The 24,446-nt window shown below is 40.2% G+C and overlaps 1 protein-coding gene across 14 annotated transcripts in view; it reads right to left on the bottom strand.

Annotated features, from left to right (window-relative positions):
* The window catches only part of FIG4 (FIG4 phosphoinositide 5-phosphatase), a 158,545-nt gene that overhangs the window by 102,193 nt on the left and 31,906 nt on the right, over positions 1–24,446 (bottom strand). For all 14 annotated transcript variants that reach the window (XR_012158016.2, XR_012158017.2, XM_073336996.2 and 11 more), the window contains 6 exons: positions 24,198–24,248; positions 17,647–17,795; positions 12,116–12,244; positions 9,334–9,434; positions 7,229–7,391; positions 6,121–6,218 (listed from right to left, as the gene is read on the bottom strand). Coding sequence is in view for 12 of the 14 variants with exons in the window: in XM_073336996.2 (XP_073193097.1) it covers positions 6,121–6,218; positions 7,229–7,391; positions 9,334–9,434; positions 12,116–12,244; positions 17,647–17,795; positions 24,198–24,248 (691 nt within the window). In the remaining 2 variants the exon portion in view is untranslated. The remainder of the gene's footprint in view (positions 1–6,120; positions 6,219–7,228; positions 7,392–9,333; positions 9,435–12,115; positions 12,245–17,646; positions 17,796–24,197; positions 24,249–24,446) is intronic.

Raw genomic sequence — 24,446 nt, 5'->3', positions numbered from 1 at the left:
GAAGCTGGGCTCTGAAGAGCCCAGTGGCCCCTAATGGCCACCAGCAGCTCTGCAGTCCCAAATCTGTGGGAGGAAAACATTAAATTCTGCACAAATGCTGCATTGCACATGGGTGCAAAATTCCCCCAGGAGTAGAATTTTAATCGTTCAGGCTGAAATTTTCCATGCTAGGTGCCTGTGTCAGGCTGATATTTTTTTATTATTATTATTATAAAGGTTCAACCAAAACGGTTTAATGATTTCCAACAAGATTAGAAGAAAATAAGTTATTCCACATTAAAAAAATTCTGGTGGCCTTTTCTTTGGAAAGTTCTCTAGCACCACCATGCTTTGGAGCAGAGGCTTGAAATATGACAGTGAGTACCCTTGGTGTCAGAAACGAGCCTTTTGAAAATCTGCCCAAATTTGGCCAAGTTATAAGCCCCTGGGAAAAAAAAAAATCAGTTTTCACATACTCAGAGACTTGCTAGAGTTTAATAGCTTAAAACTCTAAAGAATCCATCCTCACTGACCATGCTGCATCTTCTCCCAGTTCCTACTGCTGTCCAGACTTTGCATACATTTGTTCCACAGAGCAGTGAGCATGCTCCATCCCAGAGCTAAAGGAGCGAAGACGACCTTTGCTATAATGGCTGCTGCAGACTGGGATGGGGCCAGGTACCAGAACTGAGTAAGAAAGTCTCTCTCTTCTTGTGGTCTCTATAAGCAAACCTCCCTTCCCCCCACCTGCTAGCACCTTGGCAGTATGAAAGAGGAAGTCATCTGATTCAAATACAAAGGGGACAAGACTCAGGATAGAAGGAGGACTTGGTAAGTAGATTGGGAAAAGGGATGGAGACTGGGGCTAGAGGCCACCAAGAGGGTGTAAACTGGGACTGGATGGGCAAGAAGACTAAGTTTATGAACCAGAGGGCTCGGGTGGAGAGGGAGACATCTGACAGAGCTGGGGCGGAGCGGGGGAGAACTGGGACTAGCTGGGCATAGAGACTGTGACAGGAGGTCAGGGGAGATGAGGCCACAGATTGGATGGGATTGGGATTCGGTGGGGGTGACAGCCAAGGAGGAGAGAGACCAGCAAATCAGAGATTTGGGGAGAGAACTGAGAGAGCCTGGACAAGGAAACTGAGGAGTAGCAGTGGGAGACTGATTCTGGAGTCTGAAGGGGTGAGGCCTGCGGAATGGAAACTGGGATTGAGTGGGTGAGGAGAATGGGACTATAGGACTGGGAGAAGGAGTCAGAGTTGGGGTAGATAGGACTGGGACAGGTTGGAGAGGATGGCATAGAAAGGGTCAGCTTGGGGGAAATGGGCAGTAGAGTCTATGCCCCTTAGAGCACTGGTTTTCAACGAGGGGCCTGAGGCCCCTGGGGGGCCAAGAGCAGGTTTTAGAGGGTCTGCCAAGCATGGCCAGCATTAGACTTCCCAGGGCCCAGGGCAGAAAGTCAAAGCCACACCGTGCAGGACTGCAGCCCAGGGCCCCGAGGCTGACCATCAGGGCCGAAGCCGAAGCCTGAGCAACTTAGCTTCACTGTGCCACCTGTGGCGTGGGGCTCCTGCAATTGCCCTGCTTGCTACCACTTAACGCTGGCCCTGGCTTTTATATGCAAAAAAACAGTTGTGGCACAGCTGGGCCATGGAGTTTTTATAGCATGTTAGAGGGGGACTCGGAAAGAAATAGATTGAGAACTGCTGCCCTAGAGCACACTTCCCTCAGGCCTGGAATGGAAGAAGAGATTCTTGAGTTTTACAGCTTCTGCTGTCAGCAAATATCTCCAAAACCTGCTGGCAAAGTGTCCCATCTCCCTCTAGTGCTGGTCCATAAAGAGGCTAATAATCTACTACTGCTGTCAGTTACTCTGTAAGCTGAAAATGGCAGACCTAAGAGTGGATCTAAAGGTTTCAACGCTGCTGATGAACTATGTGGGTATTAACATGATGTCATGTGATGGAATGAGGCCAATTCTATTTGTAACAGGCTCTCATGACCAGGATCGCTGAAGAGGGATGGTGATGGGGTAGCCCCAGGCTACGATCTCCAGCAGGCTACCACTGTAGAATGCGGGGCCAAACTTGAGGAGAGCAGACTCCCGTTGCTCTACCTCAAACATTTCTGTCAGGGTACTACATTTGTCTGTGGTAAGATAGGGAACGTGGTCTCTGCTGGTGCAATGGCTGAGGGCTTTGTGGTTGAGGATGGGGAAGTGTAGGTCCCAAGCAAGCACAGTGTCACTTTGGAATCTTTCAGTAAATGTAGGGTGTTATCAGTTAGTTCGATGAACAGCTCTGAGCCCTCAATGAGCAAGCCATCATTCATGGCTTGTACCTTGTGAGGGATACATGAGGCTTGGAGCTACAAAACTCTCTGCATGATCACATGCAGGTAGACACAGACCTGGATGGAGTGTCACAGGTAACCATTGCTGCTTGCAGGGCCATCTTGGCCACCAGTTGGCCTTCTTTTGTAGTGTTTTTCAGCTCCTGTCTCTTGTAAGGCAGCCCGGCCTGGAAAGAGGTTGCCCTGTCCATTGTTAAAAAGTCATATTTGGCCAACAAAGCCTGGCAGTTGGTCTTGTTCCAAAAATATCTAAGCATCTGGGATCTTTGTCCTTAGATGTGTCCTGGTGGGTATAAAAGTACTCAGATCCCAGGTGTGGGGAGGATACCTGTACTATTTTTCTACATGTTTCACTGATGGTGTTATAAGTTGTTGGCATTTGCCAAAAGGCTCTTGCCAGCCCTAGGAGGCTTTCATTCATGTGGAGGGCAATGCTGGTGAGATCAGTGGTCAACAATATAATAAGCAGCTCATGAGACTTCTGGGAAATGACCAAAGTCACAATGTCCAGGGCATCTGTCAGCTGCACCAGGAGTTCTTGAAAGGTCTTGAAATCATCCAGTGGTATAGGTACTGAGGCTACTGCCTTGTCTGGGGACTAGAAAGAGAAGTCATTAGGCAGTAAGAAGTGTTGTTTGGCCTCAGGTCCCCCCCCCCCTCGCTTTTTTTTTTTTTTTTTTTTTTTGGTATTCCATGGAGGACGGAGGTCCTTCATCAGTGTTTGGGGTGAGCCCATTCAGCACCCTGCTTTTACATCTGAAGCACCAAATTCAAAGTTGGGGCTGCCAATGACTTCGGCACCGTGCCACCATCCATGGCGCCAATGTCGACATTGGAGCCAGGAGTGCCTTCGGTGCTATTTTCTCTGCAGAGATCATCAGAACTGCCTGTGTGCTAGATGGAGCACTGGACGATACAGACTTGACTGTTAGATGGGTCTTGGAGCTCGGGTCTTCTGGAGCAATCTGAGTGGCACTGGATCCAGAAGATGAATATTCAGCATTGTATTTTTTGACTTGTGGGTTTTTGCAGAGAAGAAAAGGCAAACTGAGAACCTGTTAGTGATGTGAGACTTTCTGAAATAGAACATATATCTTCTATCTTAGTGGAATTGGCCCATTGCAGGATGGACAAGTACAGGCAACCTTAATTCTGGCATCTCTTAACTTTGAGTCCTTGGCTTTGCAAGCTTAATAACATTCTTTTCACATAAAATTATGTGTGTGTAATTATATAAACAAATCCCAGCAAGAGCACATACAATTTGTTACTAATTACTGCCACCTTCCACATTGCACAGAAGAGCAGAAGACATTTATAAACTCACTGACCTTTAAGAATTCTCCGAAGAGTAAGAGTACCTGAGGTAAAAATGCTCAGTGATTGTGCTGAAGTTGGATCAACACATGCACAGGAAAATTCAATTTTCCCCACTGCACAGAAGTAGTAGAAGAGCATTAATTTTAGCAATCTAGCATTGAGCACCTACAGAGACACATTTTCAGCCACACTACAAAAGCCTTGTGAATAAAAGCATATAATTCACATGTCAGGGTCATGTGGATCTGGATTCACATTTTAGTGCTGGCTTTTGAAAACTAAATCTATAAATAAGAGAATCATTTTCTTGTCAACAAAGCACATCAAGTTGTTTACCACAGCTTCATGTGCTGATTCTTGAAAGCACACTCAAATGAGAGCTTTAAGAAATAAAAAATAATGGGACTTTCCTATTTACTACTTCAGCTTACAGATTCCCAAAATCAGCCTTTTGAATTTTTTCAGTTTTTTTAATTAGAGACTTGCATTGCATGCACATAAGGCGTCCTTTCTAAACTAAACATATCTCTACAACATACTATAATGGTAAAATATCAATGAAGAAGATTAAGAGAATATGAAATCAGATATAATTAAATGAAAGATTCCTATGAGACAGTAGTAAAGTATACTACAAACTAATGAAGAACAAACTGAAATGACATATGATGGTTCTTATATCAAGTACTGTAAGAATGTATTAGCCAAATAAAAAATAAATTAAAATATATCAGCAATAGCCATATACCTCTTCTGCAACTATTTCTTTTCTACGTTTCCTTTCTCCATAGGCATTGTAGAATTAATTAGGTCTATTACAATTGTATTTATTTTCTTTAAAATGTATATATTTTACCCCTATTGTCCATATTGTTACAAAAGTTATTAAGTAGTTAGTAACAAAAACATTAAGATGAAATTCCTCCTTTTCTGCACTGAATTTTTTGTTAAGAGGCAAAACATACATTAAAATTTCACTTTTTCATTATATCTTGCATAGATATACTGCAGTTTTGGTTTGAATTATTCAAAAGTTCAGCTCATTTGTTTAAAGACACAATCCAGTAATCATCTACCAGTGTGAGTAACGTTCTTTGCATGCAACTTCTTAGTATGATTGGATTCTTATTGCCATCACTTATCTTCTTTCTCCAAAAATAGGAAGAAACAAATTGGTCCCTGTGTGGGATATATGTATTTACAGTGTTTCTCATTCTCAGAATAAGTTGGGCCTCCTGGATGCTAATCAAGGTCTGTTTGGTCTTTTCAATAAAGTGGCTGGCTTACGAAGGTATTGGATTCAAATACTGTTCAACAGATATTGTCTGTCATATGCTTTCTCTGTCAAACAGATCCCTATATTTTCAAGACTTATTTATTATTAGCATCTGAAAATTATTCCACACTTAATACATATCTAAGTTACTCTCTTTGAAAAGGCTAGAAGTAATATTTATATTTATTCCATCATCCTCCAGCCTGTCCGTCAAATACTTAAGATATGCATTAGACATTGACAGACAAAGGAGAATTTACTGTTTTGCATGGGGTACAGTAGTTTTAGTTTGGAAGTTTATCACCAACACTTCTTGCAGTCATATGATGGTACTGCAGCATACTTTGGTGGTAAGTAGAGTGAAGCAGGAACAAGAAAGATGGCCTTTTGGTTAAAGCACTGGGGACTGGAATCAGAATATCTAGATTCAGTTCCTGGCTCTACCACAGATTTCCAGTATGACCTTAGGCTTCATACTGGTATTACTGTCTGGACATATTTTAAACCCATGGTTCAAATATTGCTGCTCAAGGTGGGGTGATACCAATAGCCTGAAAGAAAAGATGAAGTATGTATTGCAAGAAGTGTATAAACATTAAGGATAGTTTATTTCTGGAGAACTCTACTGACAGTCTAATTATAATGCAAGATACATCTGGGTAAGGGAACAGGTTTGTGAAAAAGGTCCTCCATTTGTAGGCTGGTATTAGCTCATTGTGAGATGGAACTAGCGCATTCAGACCCAATTAAAATGGATCCTCATATTTCAATATAAACTGTAATCCTTCTGGCTGTTTCAAAATTGCATGGAAAAGCTCCACTGGGAGCCATATCCAACTCTTCTTTGTTAGAAGGACATCTGATACATTGAAACCGGCTTAATGATAGATGGGAGTGAAAACAGCAAAAGAGGAATTTCTTGGGTTTTTTTTTTCTTGTTATTGTTTTTCTTGTTATTTATTAATCTGAAAATGTGCATTTTCTATTAGATGCTAGTATTAAATTTATAATTAGTGCAAGGCACAGCTTTCAGAACCAAATTTAAGCAGCAACACTCTCGTAGGCTTTAATGAGTCTATAATCTGCCTTTAAATGCAAAAACTTAGTATAATTAAAATTATTTTTACCAAACCACAAGTTTATTGATTTATTTGTACCACACATCAAGTTATGACTAAACAATACTGTACCTTCACAAGATTCAAAATGATAATGGGAGAGCCAAACCTCTGAAGCATTTGATCAAAGTGAAGTGCAGCTATGTGCGCAAATGGATCTGCTTGGTCCACTAGAACAAAGTAAATAAATATATTTGGGGAAAAAAAACAAAGATTTTCAGATCCTGAAAGGTTACTTTCCTATGAATGCATTTTTTATAGCAGATTTACTTATTTTTTTAATAGCAGCAATAAAATTCACACCTCTCGATCATTAAAGAAACAACAAGGTAAAAGCAAAGATTTTCCCTTTACATTTTTTTTTTTTTTTAGTTTGTCAAAAATTAGATAGCTAGAAAGAAACTATTACTTACCTGTTCTTTTACCACTTTCACATCCATTCCACTTCTTTTCTACACATGACCAGTGCACTGGATCCAGAGGTGTTTTTCACTTAGAGATACTCACTGGGGCAGCACTTGTGCAAGCCAGCCAGTGATACAAAGGGCGGGGAAAGTTACTGACTAGCAAACTCAAGCCCAGTCCAGTGAAGCACATATGAATGTGATAAACTCTGAGCATGTGAGTAGTCCCACTGAAGCCAAAGGGCAAATATATCCTGGCCCCATGAGAGTTAAGGGGAATTTTTCAATTGGTTAACAGAGCCAGAATTCAGAGTAACAGCCGTGTTAGTCTGTATTCGCAAAAAGAAAAGGAGGACTTGAGCCAGAATGTCATCCAAAATGTCCTCCCATGGGAGACAAACTGATAAATAACTATTTGGGTACAAAATCATGAGCACAAAGAAGGCTGCAGTCTTCAACCACAAGCATTGCCACATTAGGGCAATAAAGGGCCACTGTGGACACAATGTCTAACATTAAAAAGTCACCAAATTCCTCGGGTCTAATTTCAATCTGGAATTAATTTTTGTGGCTAGCTAATGAACACTTTCATAAACCACGATGTTTATAAAACAGTGCTGATCAACCTTTAATTGTAGCTTCACAATGAAGAAACAAACATACAATTTTTTTTTAGTTTTTACAAGATTAACCTTCACCTATTCTCTCTCTGGCATGTTCTTTTAGGAAAACACATTGCTTACCATAGGCTATCATAAAGAATATATTGAACATACATGTAATTGGTGGCTTAGGCATCATAGTCGAAATATCTTGAGACCAGTATAGAGGGACTGAGCCTCGAACTTGAACATAAGATGAATAACTCCCTGCAGAAAATGACATCACCGAAGCGTCACAAAGTATTTGTTCAGTTTCTACTTCATTAGCAACATCTCCCTGAAACAAACAAACAAAAAATGCAAATACTGTAGATATATTACATTTCAGAGCTGCATACACAGATATTGAAATAATAACTGAATGACAGGACTAATCAAAACTAAAAATAAGGGACGTCAAATCATAACAGCACAAGAATTCCAAGGCAGGGAACTGTATTGGTCATGTAACTCACAGTTGCCAACTTTCACACGGTAAATAAGCACCCGACTTTCACAATAAGACAAAAAACAAGCTAATCCCATTTCAAAACAAGGCCAAAACAAGCCAATCCCTAACAACCCCAACACTCTGTGACTAGATCCCCCAGCGTGCAGCCTGGAACTGTGGTGGGCCCACTGTGCACCCCAACTCTCCCCCCCCCCCCCCACTTGCCCCTACTTGCCGGGAGCTGATAAAAAAAGCAACAAGCCAAACAAGCAACAAACTACAAGCCAAAAACTAGCCAACAAGCAACTTCACAAGCCAATTAAGCCAAAAACAAGCCAATTTCTGTGTTTTTTCTGTGGGTTTAGCATGTCTGATGTAACTCCCACCTTTTCATTACTCTTGCATCAGCATGCAAAGCTACACATTACTATGGTCACAAAATTGTCCAGCCCTTTTTAAATCCAGCTATAAAATATTTAACATAAAACAGAGGCTAGGGTTAGTGCAAAAAGTTGTTCTAAATGTGTCCAAGAATCACAGATGGCCAAAATGTTGATCTGCTTGCTGCCTGATTATGGAGCTAAAGAAGCATTAGTCCTGAAGAGGTCTGATTGATTGCAACTTGGTTTGATGCAAGCAAAACATATATTGTTGGTAGCATTGAGGTCAGGCAGGCTTTGGATAACTGATCATCAGATTCATGAAAAAGTTGGTTCTCTCCCTACCTCTGGCCCCAATACTTCGATATGATGTACTAACATAGGCCCAAATGTCTGTACATAGCCTAGAGGATGTCAGTGATACTGGAAGGGAGCATAAAGGTCTACAACAGGAGTGGCCAACCTGAGTCTGAGAAGGAGCCAGAATTTACCAATGCACATTGCCAAAGAGCCACAGTAATACGTCAGCAGCCCCTCCATCAGCTCTCCCGCCACCTGCACCTCCCACTCACGCGATCAACCTTCCCCCTCCTTCCGCGCACCTCCCGATCAGTTGTCTCATGGTGTGCAGGAGGCTTGGGAGGCAGGGAGGGGGAGGAGCGAGGGCACAGCAGGCTCAGGGGAGGGGGCGGGAAGGGGTGGAGTGGGGGGAGGGCCTGTGGCAGAGCCAGGGGTTGAACAGTGAGCACCCCTGGCACATTGGAAAGTTGATGCCTGTAGCTCCAGCCCTGGTGCCAATAAAAAGAAGCCGCATATTAACTTCTGAAGAGTCGCACATGGCTCTGGAGCCACAGGTTGGCCACCCCTGGTCTACATCATCTCACTGCAGTGTTGGGCCCTAAATATGGGTCTGTATATTAGGCTTTTTCTCTATCGACCAGATTTCAAGAACTATTACATGCAGTGCAAAGAAAATGTGCACCACCATAAACATGAAAGAACTATGAGTAACTATATAAAATTTCAACATATCTGCAGTGATAAGTTATGAATAACTACAGTGTGAATTCTCTACAGCAAATTAAATCCCATTTGCTGCTGTTATATCTTCCAACTCATCAGAATTTTCTTTTCTACCTTACAGGTAAATACCTCACTATATTCACTAAAGTGCTACAACAGAAACTTTTCTTCTCCTGGCTTTCATTTCTTATGTTTAATTTAACTATCATAAAATAATAAAATTTACATTTTTTCCCCTTGACATTTTCACTATGGATGTGATAACTGTAAAATGAAGAATAAGCTACCAAAACCTTAAGGACACAACCCCGGTCTCTGTTAAGGAAGCAGATTAAGACCTTCATGTAGTACAGTACAAAATGAAAGTTGAGAGAAATTTACTTTACCTCAGAGTTTGCTCCTCTCTTTAGAAAACGTGTTCCAGCAAATTTGCTTGATCTTCTGGCTATCAGAGTGACATACACTGGACGACCATAGATTAACAGTTCTTGGAAGTACGGTTAAGGTTCACACATTTTATGATTCCCAAAGCTATTTTCCTTTCATTTACTTTAGTCCTGATCAATGTTTTAAAAAAACAAAAAACTCCAAAGAAAATGTATTTTATTGTGCTTTTTTCTGAATGAAAACCCTATTTTAATATTATTTCATAAGACCTCTAGCAATACAGATGAACATAATTCCTTTTTACTTTTTCAGATTTCTTTAACGAGTGGGAGAGACATTAATTCCCTTTCCAATCAATCATTTGTATAGTGCTTTTCATTTCAAAGCTTTTTACAATAAATCAACTAATCTTCACAACCTTAGGGAGGAAGATAAATATTATTTCCATTTTACAGAAGGAACAATGAGGCAGAGCTGTTACGAGTTTTATCTAAGGCCCCAGGAGGAGTCAATGTCAACTCTGGGATTAGGAACTTCCGAGTTCTATTTCCAAATCAGATATATAGGTTATCCTCCAATGATTTTTCTGGAAAGGCAGTTCACTTGCAATCAGACTAGATAAAAGCCACTGAAACATACTACAAAAGCAGTGGTGATTTTACCTCAGTTTATACTTTGCCAGGTATTGAATTAATCTACCCTTAATCATCTTTGATTGCTTACATACTGAGGTGAGACACACAATTAATTGTCAGATTTGTCCTTCATTCACCTATTCTTGAAGATTGGAACTACATTTGGTAACATTTTAGTGATCAAGAAGATCTGCTGCAAGTAGGTGTTAAAAGCATGTATGTAGGGAGCTCTTCAGCTTTTTAATGTTTTAATGTTAATGCAATTAAAACAGAGGGCCAGATCCTCTAGAGTCCACTTTGTACTGCAATTTTAGCACATTCTGGCCATAAAGCAGGTATAACAAGGCACTGAGATGAGGGTGGGGAGGGAGAATCAACTCTATGACACCAAGCCAACACAGAGGCTATGTTCAGCATTCACATCACACACCCAGTCAGTACCTGGCCAGGGCCAGGGAAGTTAATGATCCAACCAGTGCACCAAATTCAGGGATGAATCCTGGTCACATGCCACCTGAGGCACGTTGTGCATATGCTAAGAAGATATCACTCAGATATCTGCTGCTGGCAGCACAATGAGACTAGCCAAGATGCCCCTGTAAAAGCACTGATGTGTGATTGTCATTTTGGCCAGCTGAGGCCAGTAACTGCTCCTGTAAGCTAGACTAGCCTTGAAACTGTTCTAATTTATGCCTGGGAAGCAGCCCTGTACCCAGCAGCCCCAGAATCACAGGAATGCACACGGGAGCTTCAGGCCTCCTTTGCAACCTCACCCACCTTGTGCTATGTGCCCCTAAACAATAGCCAATTATCTGAACCCCTGCATTAAAGGGTAGTTTGAAAAAAAGAAAAATCATGAAGTGATGTATTGTTCTTTCTTGATTTATCTGAAATAACTGAGGCTCAAGGCAATTTATTTAAAAATCTAGTTATTCTAATTTAAGGATAAGTATCACTGTACTCCCTCTCCCCCCCCCCCCCCCACACAAACACATTTTTTAGAAAAGTGTTATTTGAGTTTGATGATGCATAACTTTACCTATGCAAAATTACTTACTAAAAATTAAGGCCCCCAATGCTACAAATATTTATGCACAAAGAATGGGATATCACATGCAGAATTACTCTTGTACAAAGAGTCAGGGAATGGAGAGATGGAAGAGAATACAATGAATTCAGAAGATCTTTTGCACAAAGGTTATACCTAAATTCTGAATCCATAGTCATATTCCCCTTCCTTCTTTCATTTTTTTCCATGAATGGGCTTGTATATTAATGGTGTATGGTAAAGATGATAGATTAAAATAAGTCATATAAAGTATGCTAGATTCTTATTAACTATTAAGATGAGGGGACAGTTTATGTAACTGATGTATGTATAGGTTTATATTGAATCATTTATGCGTAAAGATAAGATTTGGATATATTTTCCACTATTGTTGCAGTAGACATATTTATTTTAAAAAGCCTTAGAATGGAATTTTTAAAAGCACTCTATGCAGATTTAACTCTAGTCCCACTGCAGTCAGTAAGAGTTTTATCACTGACTTCGACTGAAGCAGTGTTAGGTCTCATTGATTTGAAAATCCAATCCTAAAATAATACAAATAATCCCTGTGTTTTAGCAATAATATCAGCACATCTCTAGGTCAATAAATAAGCTCTACCACAGTTCTCCCCCCCCCCCCCCCTTCAGAACTCCCTGATAAATACCACCTGGTCCCAAAGGAGTTTGTCAAGTTGCTCTACTAGGACTCAAATCTGCAGTTAGCTCCAAACTGGCACAGCACTCTGCCTGCATGGAAGTGATTGCAAGATTGGAATCTTATTTTTCCATAGTATTATCACACAGTGATTTACTGTAAAATGCGTGCTTGGGTTAAGAATTTTCTCTCATCTTTTATAGACACAGTAAGGACATTATCTTTCCAATTATATATCTTTTTTTAGATCCTATGTTTTTAAAATCTGGCAAAATAATGCAAAACTAATTAAATGACTGTCATAATACATGTGAAAATCCTTTTAAATAGAATTTAATAAGAACTGATGCAGTAATGAATTTTTTGTCCTGTGAATTGCTGTCCATACACAAACTTTTAAATGCAATAAACCAATATTTGTTCTCTTACAGTAAAAAGGATACTAGACTGCCCACAAAATCCATGAATAACATATAACAGCCAGTCATGATGAACAGTGTTTTTTACTATGTCCAGCAGTTGACCATTCCACACATACTTTTTATATGGTTCACTGCAAATCCCAAATACACCTAAAATGTTAAAATGAAAATGCATCAATAATAAAAAAAAGCTCAACTATGTTTGATAATTTCATTTTCAAACACACTAACTGAGGCTTTTAATTTGAGTATTCTTGGCCTCAATTCAAGAAACCACTTAATTATGTTTCAGAGTAGCAGCTGTGTTAGTCTGTATCCGCAAAAAGAACATGAGTACTTGTGGCACCGTACATATTAACAAATTTATTAGAGCATAAGCTTTCGTGGGCTACAGTCCACTTCATCGGATGCATAGAATGGAACATATAGTAAGAAGATATACACACACACACACACACACAGATAAGTTGGAAGTTGCCATACAAACTCTGAGTTGCCATACAAACTGATGAAGTGGGCTGTAGCCCACGAAAGCTTATGCTCTAATAAATTACTTAATTATGTGCCTCAGGACTGTCAAGCTTCCTTCCCCACTCTGAACTCTAGGGTACAGACGTAGGGACCTGCATGCAAGACCCCCTAATCTTATTCTTATCAGCTTAGGTTAAAACTTTCCCAAGGTACAAATTTTGCCTTGCCCTTGAACCCTATGCTGCCACCACCAAGCGTTTTAAACAAAGAACAGGGAAAGAGCCCACTTGGAGACGTCTTTCCCCAAAATATCCCCCCAAGCCCTACACCCCTTTCCTGGGGAAGGCTTAATAATAAATCCTCACCAATTTGTACAAGTGAACACAGACCCAAACCCTTGGATCATAAGAACAATGAAAAATCAATCAGGTTCTTAAAAGAAGAATTTTAATTAAAGAAAAGGTAAAAGAATCACCTCTGTAAAATCAGGATGGTAAACACCTTACAGGGTAATCAGATTCAAAACATAGAGAATCCCTCTAGGCAAAACCTTAAGTTACGAAAAGACACAAAAACAGGAATATACATTCCATCCAGCACAGCTAATTTTACCAGCTATTGAACAAAAGGAAATCTAACGCATTTCTAGCTAGCTTACTTACTAACTTAACAGAGGTTCTGAGGCTGCCTTCCTGATCTGTTCCCAGCAAAACCATCACACAGACAGAAAAACCCTTTGTCCCCCCCACTCCAGATTTGAAAGTATCTTGTCCTCTCATTGGTCATTTGGGTCAAGTGCCAGCTAGGTTACCTTAGCTTCTTAACCCTTTACAGGTGCAAGGGTTTTGCCTCTGGCCAGGAGGGATTTTATAGCACTGTATACAGAAAGGTGGTTACCCTTCCCTTTATATTTATGACAAGGACTATGCTGAACAGCGATGGATTTAAGCACATGTTTAAAGTTAAGCAGCTAAGATTTTTATACTGCCACCCATCATTGTAGTATATGAATGCTTTCCGTGTAAAATTAATAGCAACAGAAAGTCCCTAATGGACTTCATGGGAACCGCTATCATCTCTCCCAAGAACAGGTCAGAACACTGACTTTTTTTGGGGGGGAGAAGTGGGAAAAGAGGGGTTTGGGAATAAAAAGGGTGTTTGAATTGTGCATGTATGATGGAATGGCATTCTCAGAAAGGAAGGCTATAAACATTTTCTAAAGATGTTCAGACTCTGGATTCACCTGATATACTTTGAAGATTGTTCCATAGCCAGATCCCCTTGACAGAGGAGACTGTGGCCCCAGCACTCCCTTGCTTGGTCCTGAGCTTTGTGATCTGCATTTGTCCCAGAGGAGCATGGCTGTCAAAAGGGTCACAAATCAAAATCTGATCCGAATGTAACTGGGGCTCGATCCATTAATTGCTTTGAAAATTAGGATCAACACCTTAAACTGTTATTGGCAGCTCACTGGGAGTCAGTGGAGGGACTTGAGCCCAGATCTCGTGTGCTCATTGAGGCCTGAGCCATATAGAAGGTAGGCAGCTGCATTCTGTGCATCATCTTCACATTCAGCTTCAAATACAGTGACCTACAGTAACTCAGTCAGGTGGTGACAAATGCATGGATTACTGTAGCCAGGTCTTTGTTTGGGAGAAAAGGACAAAGTTTCCTAGAAAGCTGAAAGTGAAACCCTCATTTTTGGAAGCCACTGCTACCTGGTCATCCAAGTCTAGTGAAGAGCCAAACAGGACCTGGATGTTTCAAATGACTGACAAATGGGTACTGTATGCTTTCATTGGAAGTGAAGACAATATCTTGGTCACATCTTTAAATCACTTCCCCTTTCCATCACTTTAGTCTTGCCTGGGTTCAACCTGAGCCAGCTGCTCTTCATCCAAGAACTAGTTTCCCGTAGGCCTTCTGACATTTTAGCTGGATTGTGGCTGCATTAGTTGAGAGTGAGATATATAGCTGAATGTCATCAGCATACTGTTGGCAGCAAAGCCCATGGTGTTTCAACTCTTCCAATAGTCTCATATACATGCTGAAGAGATGGAATACTCTGTTCCCTGTGGAACCCTGCAGGTGGGAGCCTTCAGAGAAGAAAAGCAGTTACCTCTTTCCATTCTGAGTTCTGCTAGAGAGCTCTGTAATGCTGGGCCATCTACTCCTGCTGTGTCATGTAGGCAAGTTAGTAGTACCTTGTGGCCCTCTGTACAAAAGATTGCAGAGAGGTTCAGCAGTATGAGCATGGAAATCTCACCAGAGCACAGAAATCTCACCAGAGCACCTGGCCACAAGCCAGCTGTCATTTAGTGCCACTAGCGCAGTGTCTATGCTGTGCCCTAGTCTGAACCTGAAAGGATGTTGATTGATGTCACAACTTGTTGGAGCTTGGTGGTTACTACTTTCTCAGTTATATTGCTCAGGAACGGGAAGTTGGAAATAGGACAGTAGTTAAAGAAATCTTCAGCATATGCTTTTCTAAATTGGGGCCTAATTTGCTAACCCTTTTCTAACATAGCTGTTAAAGATTTCGTAGTTAGTTTGTTTTTAAATGCAAAGCGTTTTTGAATCAGACTCTCGTGTCATGTTTTTTTGAATTTCTCACAATCAGAGTCAGATTCCAAGTCCAGAAGGGATCATTGTGTTATACGGGTCAAACTAGATTATCACAAAATAATCCAGAGAGCGTAATGTTCAGAAAGACATCCAGTCCTGATTTTAAAATGGTCAGTGATAGAAAATTCACCATGACCCTTGGAATGTTGTTCCATTGGTTAATTACTCACAGTTACAAATTTACATCTTACTTCCACTCAGAATTTGTCTAGCTTCCACTTCCAGCCATTGTACGGTTATATGTTTCTCTGCTAGGCTGAAAAGTCCATTATTAGATATTTGTTCCCCATGTAGGTACTTACAGACTGATCAAGTCACCTCTTAACCTTGTCTTTGTTAAGATGAGTAGATTGAACTCCTTGAGTTTAACACTACAAGGCATGTTTTCTAATCCCTTAATCATTCTTGGAGCTCTTCTCTGAACCCTCTCCAATTTATCAACATCCTTCTTGAATTGTGGAAACTAGAACGGGACACAGTATTCAAGCAACAGCCACACCAGTGCCAAATACAGAGTACAATAACCTCAGAATCACCGCTTCCCATGACAGAGTCCCCCATCCTATAAGCATGGCCTACATTCTTTGTTGCTACATATATATATTGACATTCAGCCATATCAAAACGCATATTGTTTGCTTGAGCCCAGCTTACCAAGAAATCCAGATCAGTGTATATGAGTGACCCTTCCTCTTCATTTTTTACAACTACTCAAATGTTTGTGTCATCTGCAAACTTTATCAGTGACGATGATGGGTTTTCTTTTCGGTCATTGATAAAAAATGTTAAATAGAGTAGGGCCAAGAATAGAGTCCTGTGGGACCCCACTAGAAACACATTTGTTCAATGATGATTCCCTGTTTACAATTACATTTTGAAACCTACAATTTAATCCATTTAATGTATGCCATGTTAAAAAAAAATCTAGCAAGATATAAAATTATCAAAATGGCACATGGTTCCAAATCTTACAGATGCCTAAGTATACTACAGCAACATTAATACTTTCATTAACCAAACTTGCAATCGCATTAAAAAAAAAGTTGCCAAGTTAGTTTCACAGGATCTATTTTCCACAAATGCATATTGATCGGCATTAATTATATTATCCTCCTTTAATTCTTTATTAATAGAGCATCGTATCAGCTGGTCCACTATCTTGACCAGGATTCATGTCAGATTGACCGGCCTAAACTACCTGGGTCATCCTGTTTACCCTTTTTAAATATTGGCACAACATTAGCTTTCTTCTAGTCTTCTGGAACTTCAGCACAATGTAGTCCTGTTATAGAAGATGAAGTGTTCACTGTATAATGTAGGAGGTACAAATGCCAGCCTGTTCTACAAATACAATTTATTCTAACTTAAAAATGGGTTACAATTTAGTGGGGAATGTCTTTTCAACTCTAAATATACAAATCTGTATTTACTGTAGATAAAAAAAGAAATGATGATCTGTGAATTCTGCAAGCAGCTCAACTGCTGCTTCACAGCTACCAGAACATGGATGCAGCAGCCATGTGTCCTACAATGTAAACGAAAGTCTCTTTTTAGCAAGTGCTTGGCTCTTCAAAGTCTAGCAAGTTTTTATATATATTATATATATATAAAATCTTTAACTTTGAAAAATATTCTACTTTTTTCAGAAAAATGGGAAAGGTCCCATGTTATAAACTGTATGATCATCAATGTAGTTTCGCATATTTCTACAACATTAAACAGATACAGCAAAAAAAAATTACAGTCCAACTTTGTTGATGATGCTGTGCTAAAAATGTGAAGTATTAGAGGAAGAAACCAAGTAACCCACTTAAAATAAAACAACTCAAGTTTTTCCTGTGAGGGAGGAAGTGGAAGAGGGGGGTTGCACTGAGGAAAAAAATCAGACATGAACACACATTTTAACGATAAATTTTATTTTTTTAATATCCCTTTAAATCTGCTGTATTTGTCAGATCCAAAATGGAAGACTTTGGCTGCAGTTTAAATTAATGTGTGTTTTGTTCAGAGTCCCTTGTAGAGCCTAATGGTTTAAGTTGGTAATATCATACAATTTCTTTGTTATCAATATTTACCAACATTAAACAAGACAAAATTTATTAGCACTATTTATACTTCCCTGAAAATTGATTACTGCTTCATTTGTAAATTCATATCTATTGGGTGAGTTGAATAATCAATTGCTGAAAAATGTCAGCATGATCAATTATCTCCCTGAGCTACAATGTAAATGACCAAAATAAATTAATCATCTCTAAAAATTACATTGCTCATACTCAAATATCTGTAATTGGCACTTTATGTAATCTTTTACTAACTGAGGACTGTTATAAGACTGCATTGATCAATAAAAAAAGCTGGATGTTTCTGCAAGGTAGGCTGAAGTGAAAATAGTTCTAACTGCATTTGTCATTAACTATATCAGTATTAATTCAGTATGTCTAAAATATACTTACCACTTCCACCTTGTGTTGTAAGTCCCTCATCTTCAAAGATATCAAAGCTCTCCTGTCGAGTCGGAGTTGTTTCAGTTTTTAATATCTCAAGTGGCATTCTCAGGATGGTAAGATTATATTGAAGAGAGTGTGACAGATCATAGCTGTAGCTGAAACCAAGATTAAAATTTAGTAAAAATTATGGGAGCATGGAATACTTCTGAAAACTCTTGCTTTCTACATGTATTGTTATTTAATCCAGTGTAGACTATTTTGCGTAAAATAGCAAATGACAATGAAACTAGACAAATATACTGTAATTACAGAATGGTTGCTTGCACAGGGAATCCTGCACACAACACATTACAATCTAATGAATAGTTTATGGCACAATGGCTGAAACTTAAACAAAAAACAAGGTAAACAAATAAAAGAGACTGAACATAGCTCTTTAGCAGAAAGTGACTACAACCACCCAGCCTGGACAAGAGTCACTTTTGTCCTGAATAGAAGAGTCCATGGTCAGAATGGCTACCAAGCCAGAGATGCTGGCTGGCCCGCAACACATGGCCACCTTACCAAGAAGGCTAAAGTCACAACTGAGACAGACGCCAGGCAGTTTGCCAGAGTCTTTTGGTTCCAGCTACATGAGTCCCACTATTCTGAGAGACATATACCCCTCCTGACCTACCATCCCAAACAGTCAAATAAATGTAACCTCCCACAAACACTGTGTACCCACAAATTTGTGAAATAACATGTGGAAAACTGAACATGATTATGGTTTGGCCTGAACAGAAAATACAGTGGACAGTCATAATATACGTTCAGCAATATAGTCTGTGGATCAACCACTTGCCCCAAGTCCTGGCACACAGCACATGGATGGGTGGAAGGGAAAGTTGTGCCACAGAAGCAGGAGTGTATGAATTGTCCTTTGCTTCTCCCCCTACTCCCTCTATGGCGGAAGAGCAGAGAGGGAAAAAATAGATATAAACAGAAAAAGGAAATATAGGCTAGGGAATGAAAAAAGGAGCCTGACTGATTTAACTAATATCCATTTTAAATGGACAGCACTCCTTGTTCCTCCTTTAGTTACTCTTGCACCTGGAGATCTGCTTTCCTTTCCCTTCTACTTCTTAGGAACCTAGCGTGGAACCTTCTGCTGGTCTTCACACTGCAACTTTAAAATACCAGTAGCACTCTTTGGAGGGACACCAGGTGCACTTTCACAAACAGTCCCAGTGTAAGCCAATTTTCAGTTTGCAGCACTAAGACCAGCAGAAAGCTACCAAGGCCCGCTGATATCTAACAGATTGGAACCTAAAAAATAAAGGGAGTGAGGACTGCAGATAAAAATGGCCTCCAGTGGTGCTGGGAGAACATCAACAGCTATTTAGGAACATCCAAGGAAGAGGGGAGACTACAAGGGGAGTGGGGAAGAGCCCATATATAAGTCCAGACCAACTGACCCTCTGTGTGAATTGAGCAATATCTTAAGCATACAGTAATTCAGTCTAGTTTGGGAAGATACTTTTTTCCTGGGTTCTCTTGGTAGCACATATTTATCATTAAGAGAAGCCAGTGTAAAAGGAGAAGGGAAAAGATGATATTTGCAAGTTTTTCATCAATAATCATATCACTTTGTAATTTGTACTGAGTTTCTTAGTTAATGCCTTCATAAGTGATTGTTAAGGATAGGTACATTTTGCATCACTATTCTCAATTGTTTAAACAACGAGGAGTACTTATGGAACCTTAGAGCAGTGGTCTCCAAAGTGGGGTGCGCGCAAGACGACTGATTGGGGTGTGTGGCAGGAGGAGCACCGCCAGGGAAAAAAAAGGGAGGGGTGGCAGCCCCGAGTCCTCCGGCCCATGGAGGAGCAGGGGCAGCCGCGCAGCCAGCGGCTGGAAAGAAGCGGCACTTTCCCCTTCAAAGCCGCCTGGAGAGAAGCGGAGCTTTGAAGGGGAAAGCACCACTTCTCTCCAGCCGCTGGCTGCGCAGCTGCCCCTGCTCCTCCTGAGTCCTCCAGCCCGTGCTCTCAGGGCTGCATTCCGAAAGGGGCTTTAGAGCTGCAGGCCAGGGCCCCGGGGCCCCCTTAGCCCAGGGCCCTGAAACCCCTAAAGCCCCTGCATTCCAGGTGGCCCTGCCTGCCGGGGGGAGCAGCTCCTAGAATTGTGGCCATGGGGGTGGTGCTGCACTGTGCAGAGCCACCTGCACACCCCCTGCACCCAACAGGAGCTGCTCCAGGTAAGTGCTCTGCACCTCCTGCTTGCCCCAGCCCTGAGCCTCCTCCCGCACCCTAACTCCTTCCCAGACCCCGCACCCCCACTCTGAGCACTCTCCCACACCCTAACTTCCTTCCAGACCCCGCACCCCACCCTGAGCGCCCGCTGTATCACAAAGTGTTAAACCAAGATTTTCAAAAATAATAAAGCATATTCAATCACATTAATATTTTTAGTGAGAGCAAAAAGGTTTTTTGTACCTTTAATAAATAAAATAAAATTTTAAAATATTATTTCATCTTTATCTCATCGTTTTTTAATTTCTATTTTTTGTGTATGTTTTATAATTTACACAATATATTAGTACAGTAGTACATGTATATAATTTATACATAAATAAATATACATATATTGGGGGTGCGTGCTCAAAAATTTTTTTACTGATAGAGGTGCGCAATCAAAACAGTTTGGAGACCACTGCCTTAGAGACTAAAATTTATTTGGGCATAAGCTTTTGTGGGCTAAAACCCACTTCATCAGATGCATGGAGTGAAAAATACAGTAGGAATATATATATACAGAGTACATGAAAAGATGGGGGTTGTCTTACCAAAGGTAATGAGACAATTCAATTAAAGTGGGCTATTATTAGCAGGAGGAAAAATCACTTTTGTAGTGGTAATCAGGGTAGCTCATTTCAAACAATTGACAAGAAGGTGTGAGTAACAGTAGGGGGGAAAATTAGCATGGGGAAATAGTTTGCCTGAGTAAAGGCTGGGATTGGATGGGTCATTACACAAAATAAAAAAATAATTTCCCCATGCTAATTTTCCCCCCTACTGTTACTCACACCTTCTTGCCGTAGCTCACAAAAGCTTATGCTCAAATAAATCTGTTAGTCTCTAAGGTGCCACAAGTACTCCTTTTCTTTTTGCTGGAAACATGAGACTGAATTAGATGGACTACTGCTCCGATTAGGTATGGCAATTCCTATGTTCCTAAAGATAAAACAAAGCTAACACTTCAAAAGCAAATGTAGGAAATAAGTTCTACCAACCAAGTTCAAGATGGTGATTGCTGAGAAATTAGCAAAAAGCTTTCAGTCCCACAATGCTAAAAAGTCACAGGACCCATATCAGATGCTTAAAGTGAAAGCATTCCATATTTAATTATAGTCCTATTTTAAGGAGAACAAAGTAATTTTTTAAGCCACTAGATTTCCCTTTTTGAGAGGGACTTCAAACCAAGTTGCAAATACTTCTAAAGCAGAAATACAACCAGTGGGATTGAAACAAAAACCTACGCTACCTGTTTTAGATGACACTGGAGGTTTTAGGATCCGAGGTCTGCCAGTGAGTTTTAGTTATTAATTAATTACAACTAAAGAATGAATTAAAACATACACTTTTGTTTTAATCTTTGGCATACTGATTTCAAGAAGTTGGTGTTGCTAACCAGCTCTCGCGTATGTATCTGTTTTTCCCCACCAAAAAGCACAGCCTGATAGCTCTTATAGCTGCAAACCTCCCTTTTTGCCTTTTTTATAGGCAATTTTAGTGATATTCTTCTACACGTTCTACCTGGAGTGTTCTTCCACTTTGCCTTCAGCTCCTTGTGCATTGGAACTGAAGTTATACCAATTTTCTCTTTACAGCAGCTAGCTTTCTAATGATTGAGGCATTCTGGTCAAGATTCTCAACAAAGTTTACCAGTACACACAGAAAACTAATGTGTTGCAGTGATTCTGAACCAGTGGTTCTCAACCTATTTACCATTGTGGGCCACATCTGCAGCTCTCTCTGTGTTAACTGAGTCACATCCACACAATATATATACTACCTGTATGGCCCTAAAGATGTCAAGTGGGCTGCAGCTATGTGCTGCTGCTGTGTGCTAATTGGGCTGCAAGTGGCCCACGGGTGAGAACCATTGCTCTGAACCATCAGCACTTTGCTTTGGATTAGGGTAACAATACCAGAATAGCTATTTTCATAAAGCTAGAACAATTTTGCTACAAAAGGATGAGACCAAGAACATGGTCTGACACTAATAACCTTCAGACATTAATGAAAATATTGAGGGAGGAGTGCATTTCAGGGTGGGGGGTGGCAAATAATGCAATTGTGAACATAACTGTCAAAAAAGAGCTTTTTGTTTTTTTACATTGTGAACAACCTTTCCCATGTCATATTGTGAAACACGTTACATGAACCTGTGGCATATTTCTCCTTTATAAAAACTCAGCTCTGAAAAACTAACGTAAATCTTTTTAAAATGACGGGAGGATGTAAAATACACACTGACACTGTACCTCAAAGCAGCAATCTGTAACCCCCATACTCATCATTCATAGATGGTTGTGATATTTCATACAAAGCATGCCATGTAAGATATCATAGGAAAGGTCATGATCTGCTGAAACCTATTGTTCCATCAAAATGAGAGTATGAAGTTATGAGATTTTGCTGTATGGTTATTGAAATATGTTGAGAGTTTGGGAGTCGCCCACAGCTGGTTCTCCAGTGACAACAACAAAGGAGGAGACCAACACCTGGACGGGTGTTGAAGGATCACCACCAGCCATTGACCAGCAGGGACTTGTAAACAAGGGATTTGCAATTCTGTAAGAGAGTTGTGCAAGCATCGCACACTGGGCATTGCTCAACTCTGACTCAGCAATGCCCACCAGGAAATGTCTGGGCTAGTATTTTGCAGGCACATGGACTGACGGTATAAAATAAGGGACAGTGGCATCATTCTTTTACCTTTCTCCTCCCCCACCTATGCTGATTACAAGAAGAATGCTGGGAAGACAGACTTGAACTGAGGAGACTGGTCCCAGGCTGAAAGGGAAAGTGTGTGTATCAAGGACTGTAACCTCCCTGCAGCACCCAGTGGGGTGAGAAAAACTGCTTGATCCAAATATTGCTTAGTGTAATAAGATTTACGATTTAGACTGCGTGCTAACTTTTTATTTTCTTTGGTAACCATCTTTGATCTTTTATTCTTACCACTTATAATCACTTCAAATCTATCTTTCTGTAGTCAAACTTATTTTAATGTTTTATCTTAACTAGTGAATTTGTCTGAACTGCTTGGGGAATCTGCTCAGGTTACAAAGATTGGTGCATGTCCACTTTCCTTTTATGAGGTGCATGATTAATTAATTAACTAACTAATTAATAAGTTTGCACTGTTCAAGAGAAGGTCTTAAGCTGCGCAAGACGGTATACTTATGGGGTGCCAGGATGGGGGACTGGGAGATCTGCTGGTGTTTCCCTGTGTATAGTTCATGAGAGTATTCATGCAACTTAGCTGGGTGTGCCTCTGCATGTGCCGCTGAGTGATAACAGTGCCTGGAGGGGTTTGTTGCTTGTCACTGACAAAGCATTGTGAGAGAGAACCCAGGCTGGAGAATTAAGGGGGCACAGCAGTCCCACAGTTACAGGTTGTACTCCTGAGATCTCATCATATACACACACCCTCTTTGCTTTGTTTTCTGCAACACCCTTCTCTAGTCCTCAAACAGCTGGCTGACTGTACCATTATCTCTTCCCTGCTTTTCTGCTACTCCAGAATTTCTCTCATATCTAGGAGCAGCTAGGACTAGACACAGCAAAATGAAGTAGCACTAAATGTGGGTCAAATGAAGGGGTATATGGAATGATCTAATAAGAACCAGACACCCCCAGATACAAGGCCTGTAGTACCTCTCCGCATGGTACCTCTCTTTTCTTTACTCCTAAACTGAAAAAAAGCTTTATTTCTGAAAAACAAGATTAAGAACGAAAAATACTATGAAAAGTAAAAACTGAATAGGAGTCTCCCCTCTCATCTGATTCGTGTGAAGATGATGGTGAGAGGAAAAGAATTCTGCCCTCTCTCTGGAAAGCATGAAAATCCTTGGCTCTTCATTTGTTGCCATATGTTTTACTATATAAGGGGAAGGGAAAAGTCTGCCTATCAGTCTGTATTGGATGCAAACAAAGTCATGGAAGAGTTGTGGGATATTAGTATGTCAGCGTGGAAAGCTTTTGCAGACCATATTGTTCCTTTTCTGTGGCTAAAGAGAGCGCTTTGGTCTTTAAGGCTGTCACCATAAAACAAAACTAAATTTGAAAAGAAAAATCATTTGTGCATCTAAACAATCAAACAATGAAGAGTTTTAAAACAAATCATTCCATTAATCACCTTTAACATTATCAATTTCAAGACACTTCCAGGTAAAACTTGAAATCCGACTATACAAAACTGTGCTAAGCTACTGACAAAATTAAAGCCAAGATTTTAAGATATTTCCTAAAAATTGAGATAATAATCAATAACTATTGTTAAACACTTACCTAAAATAAAAATTGCTAGACAGGTCCACATTTTGAAATATTCGTAGATATCTAAATAGAGTAACACAGACAAGGGGGGGGGAAATTATTCTGAAACAGCAACTTCTCTTCAACATGTATAAAGTGAGACACTGAATAATCAGTTTGAGGAACACCCTGATCAAGATATGCAAAAGTCTACTCATTGTCATCAGATGTTCCCGGTCTTTATTACTACAATTCTGAATTTTGCAGTATTTTATCAATCAT

Source organism: Lepidochelys kempii, chromosome 3 (genome assembly GCF_965140285.1).
Source record: "Lepidochelys kempii isolate rLepKem1 chromosome 3, rLepKem1.hap1, whole genome shotgun sequence".
NCBI classification, from domain to species: domain Eukaryota; kingdom Metazoa; phylum Chordata; order Testudines; family Cheloniidae; genus Lepidochelys; species Lepidochelys kempii.
Note: the sequence above shows the minus strand (reverse complement) of the source record. Positions and strands in the feature narration are given on the sequence as shown.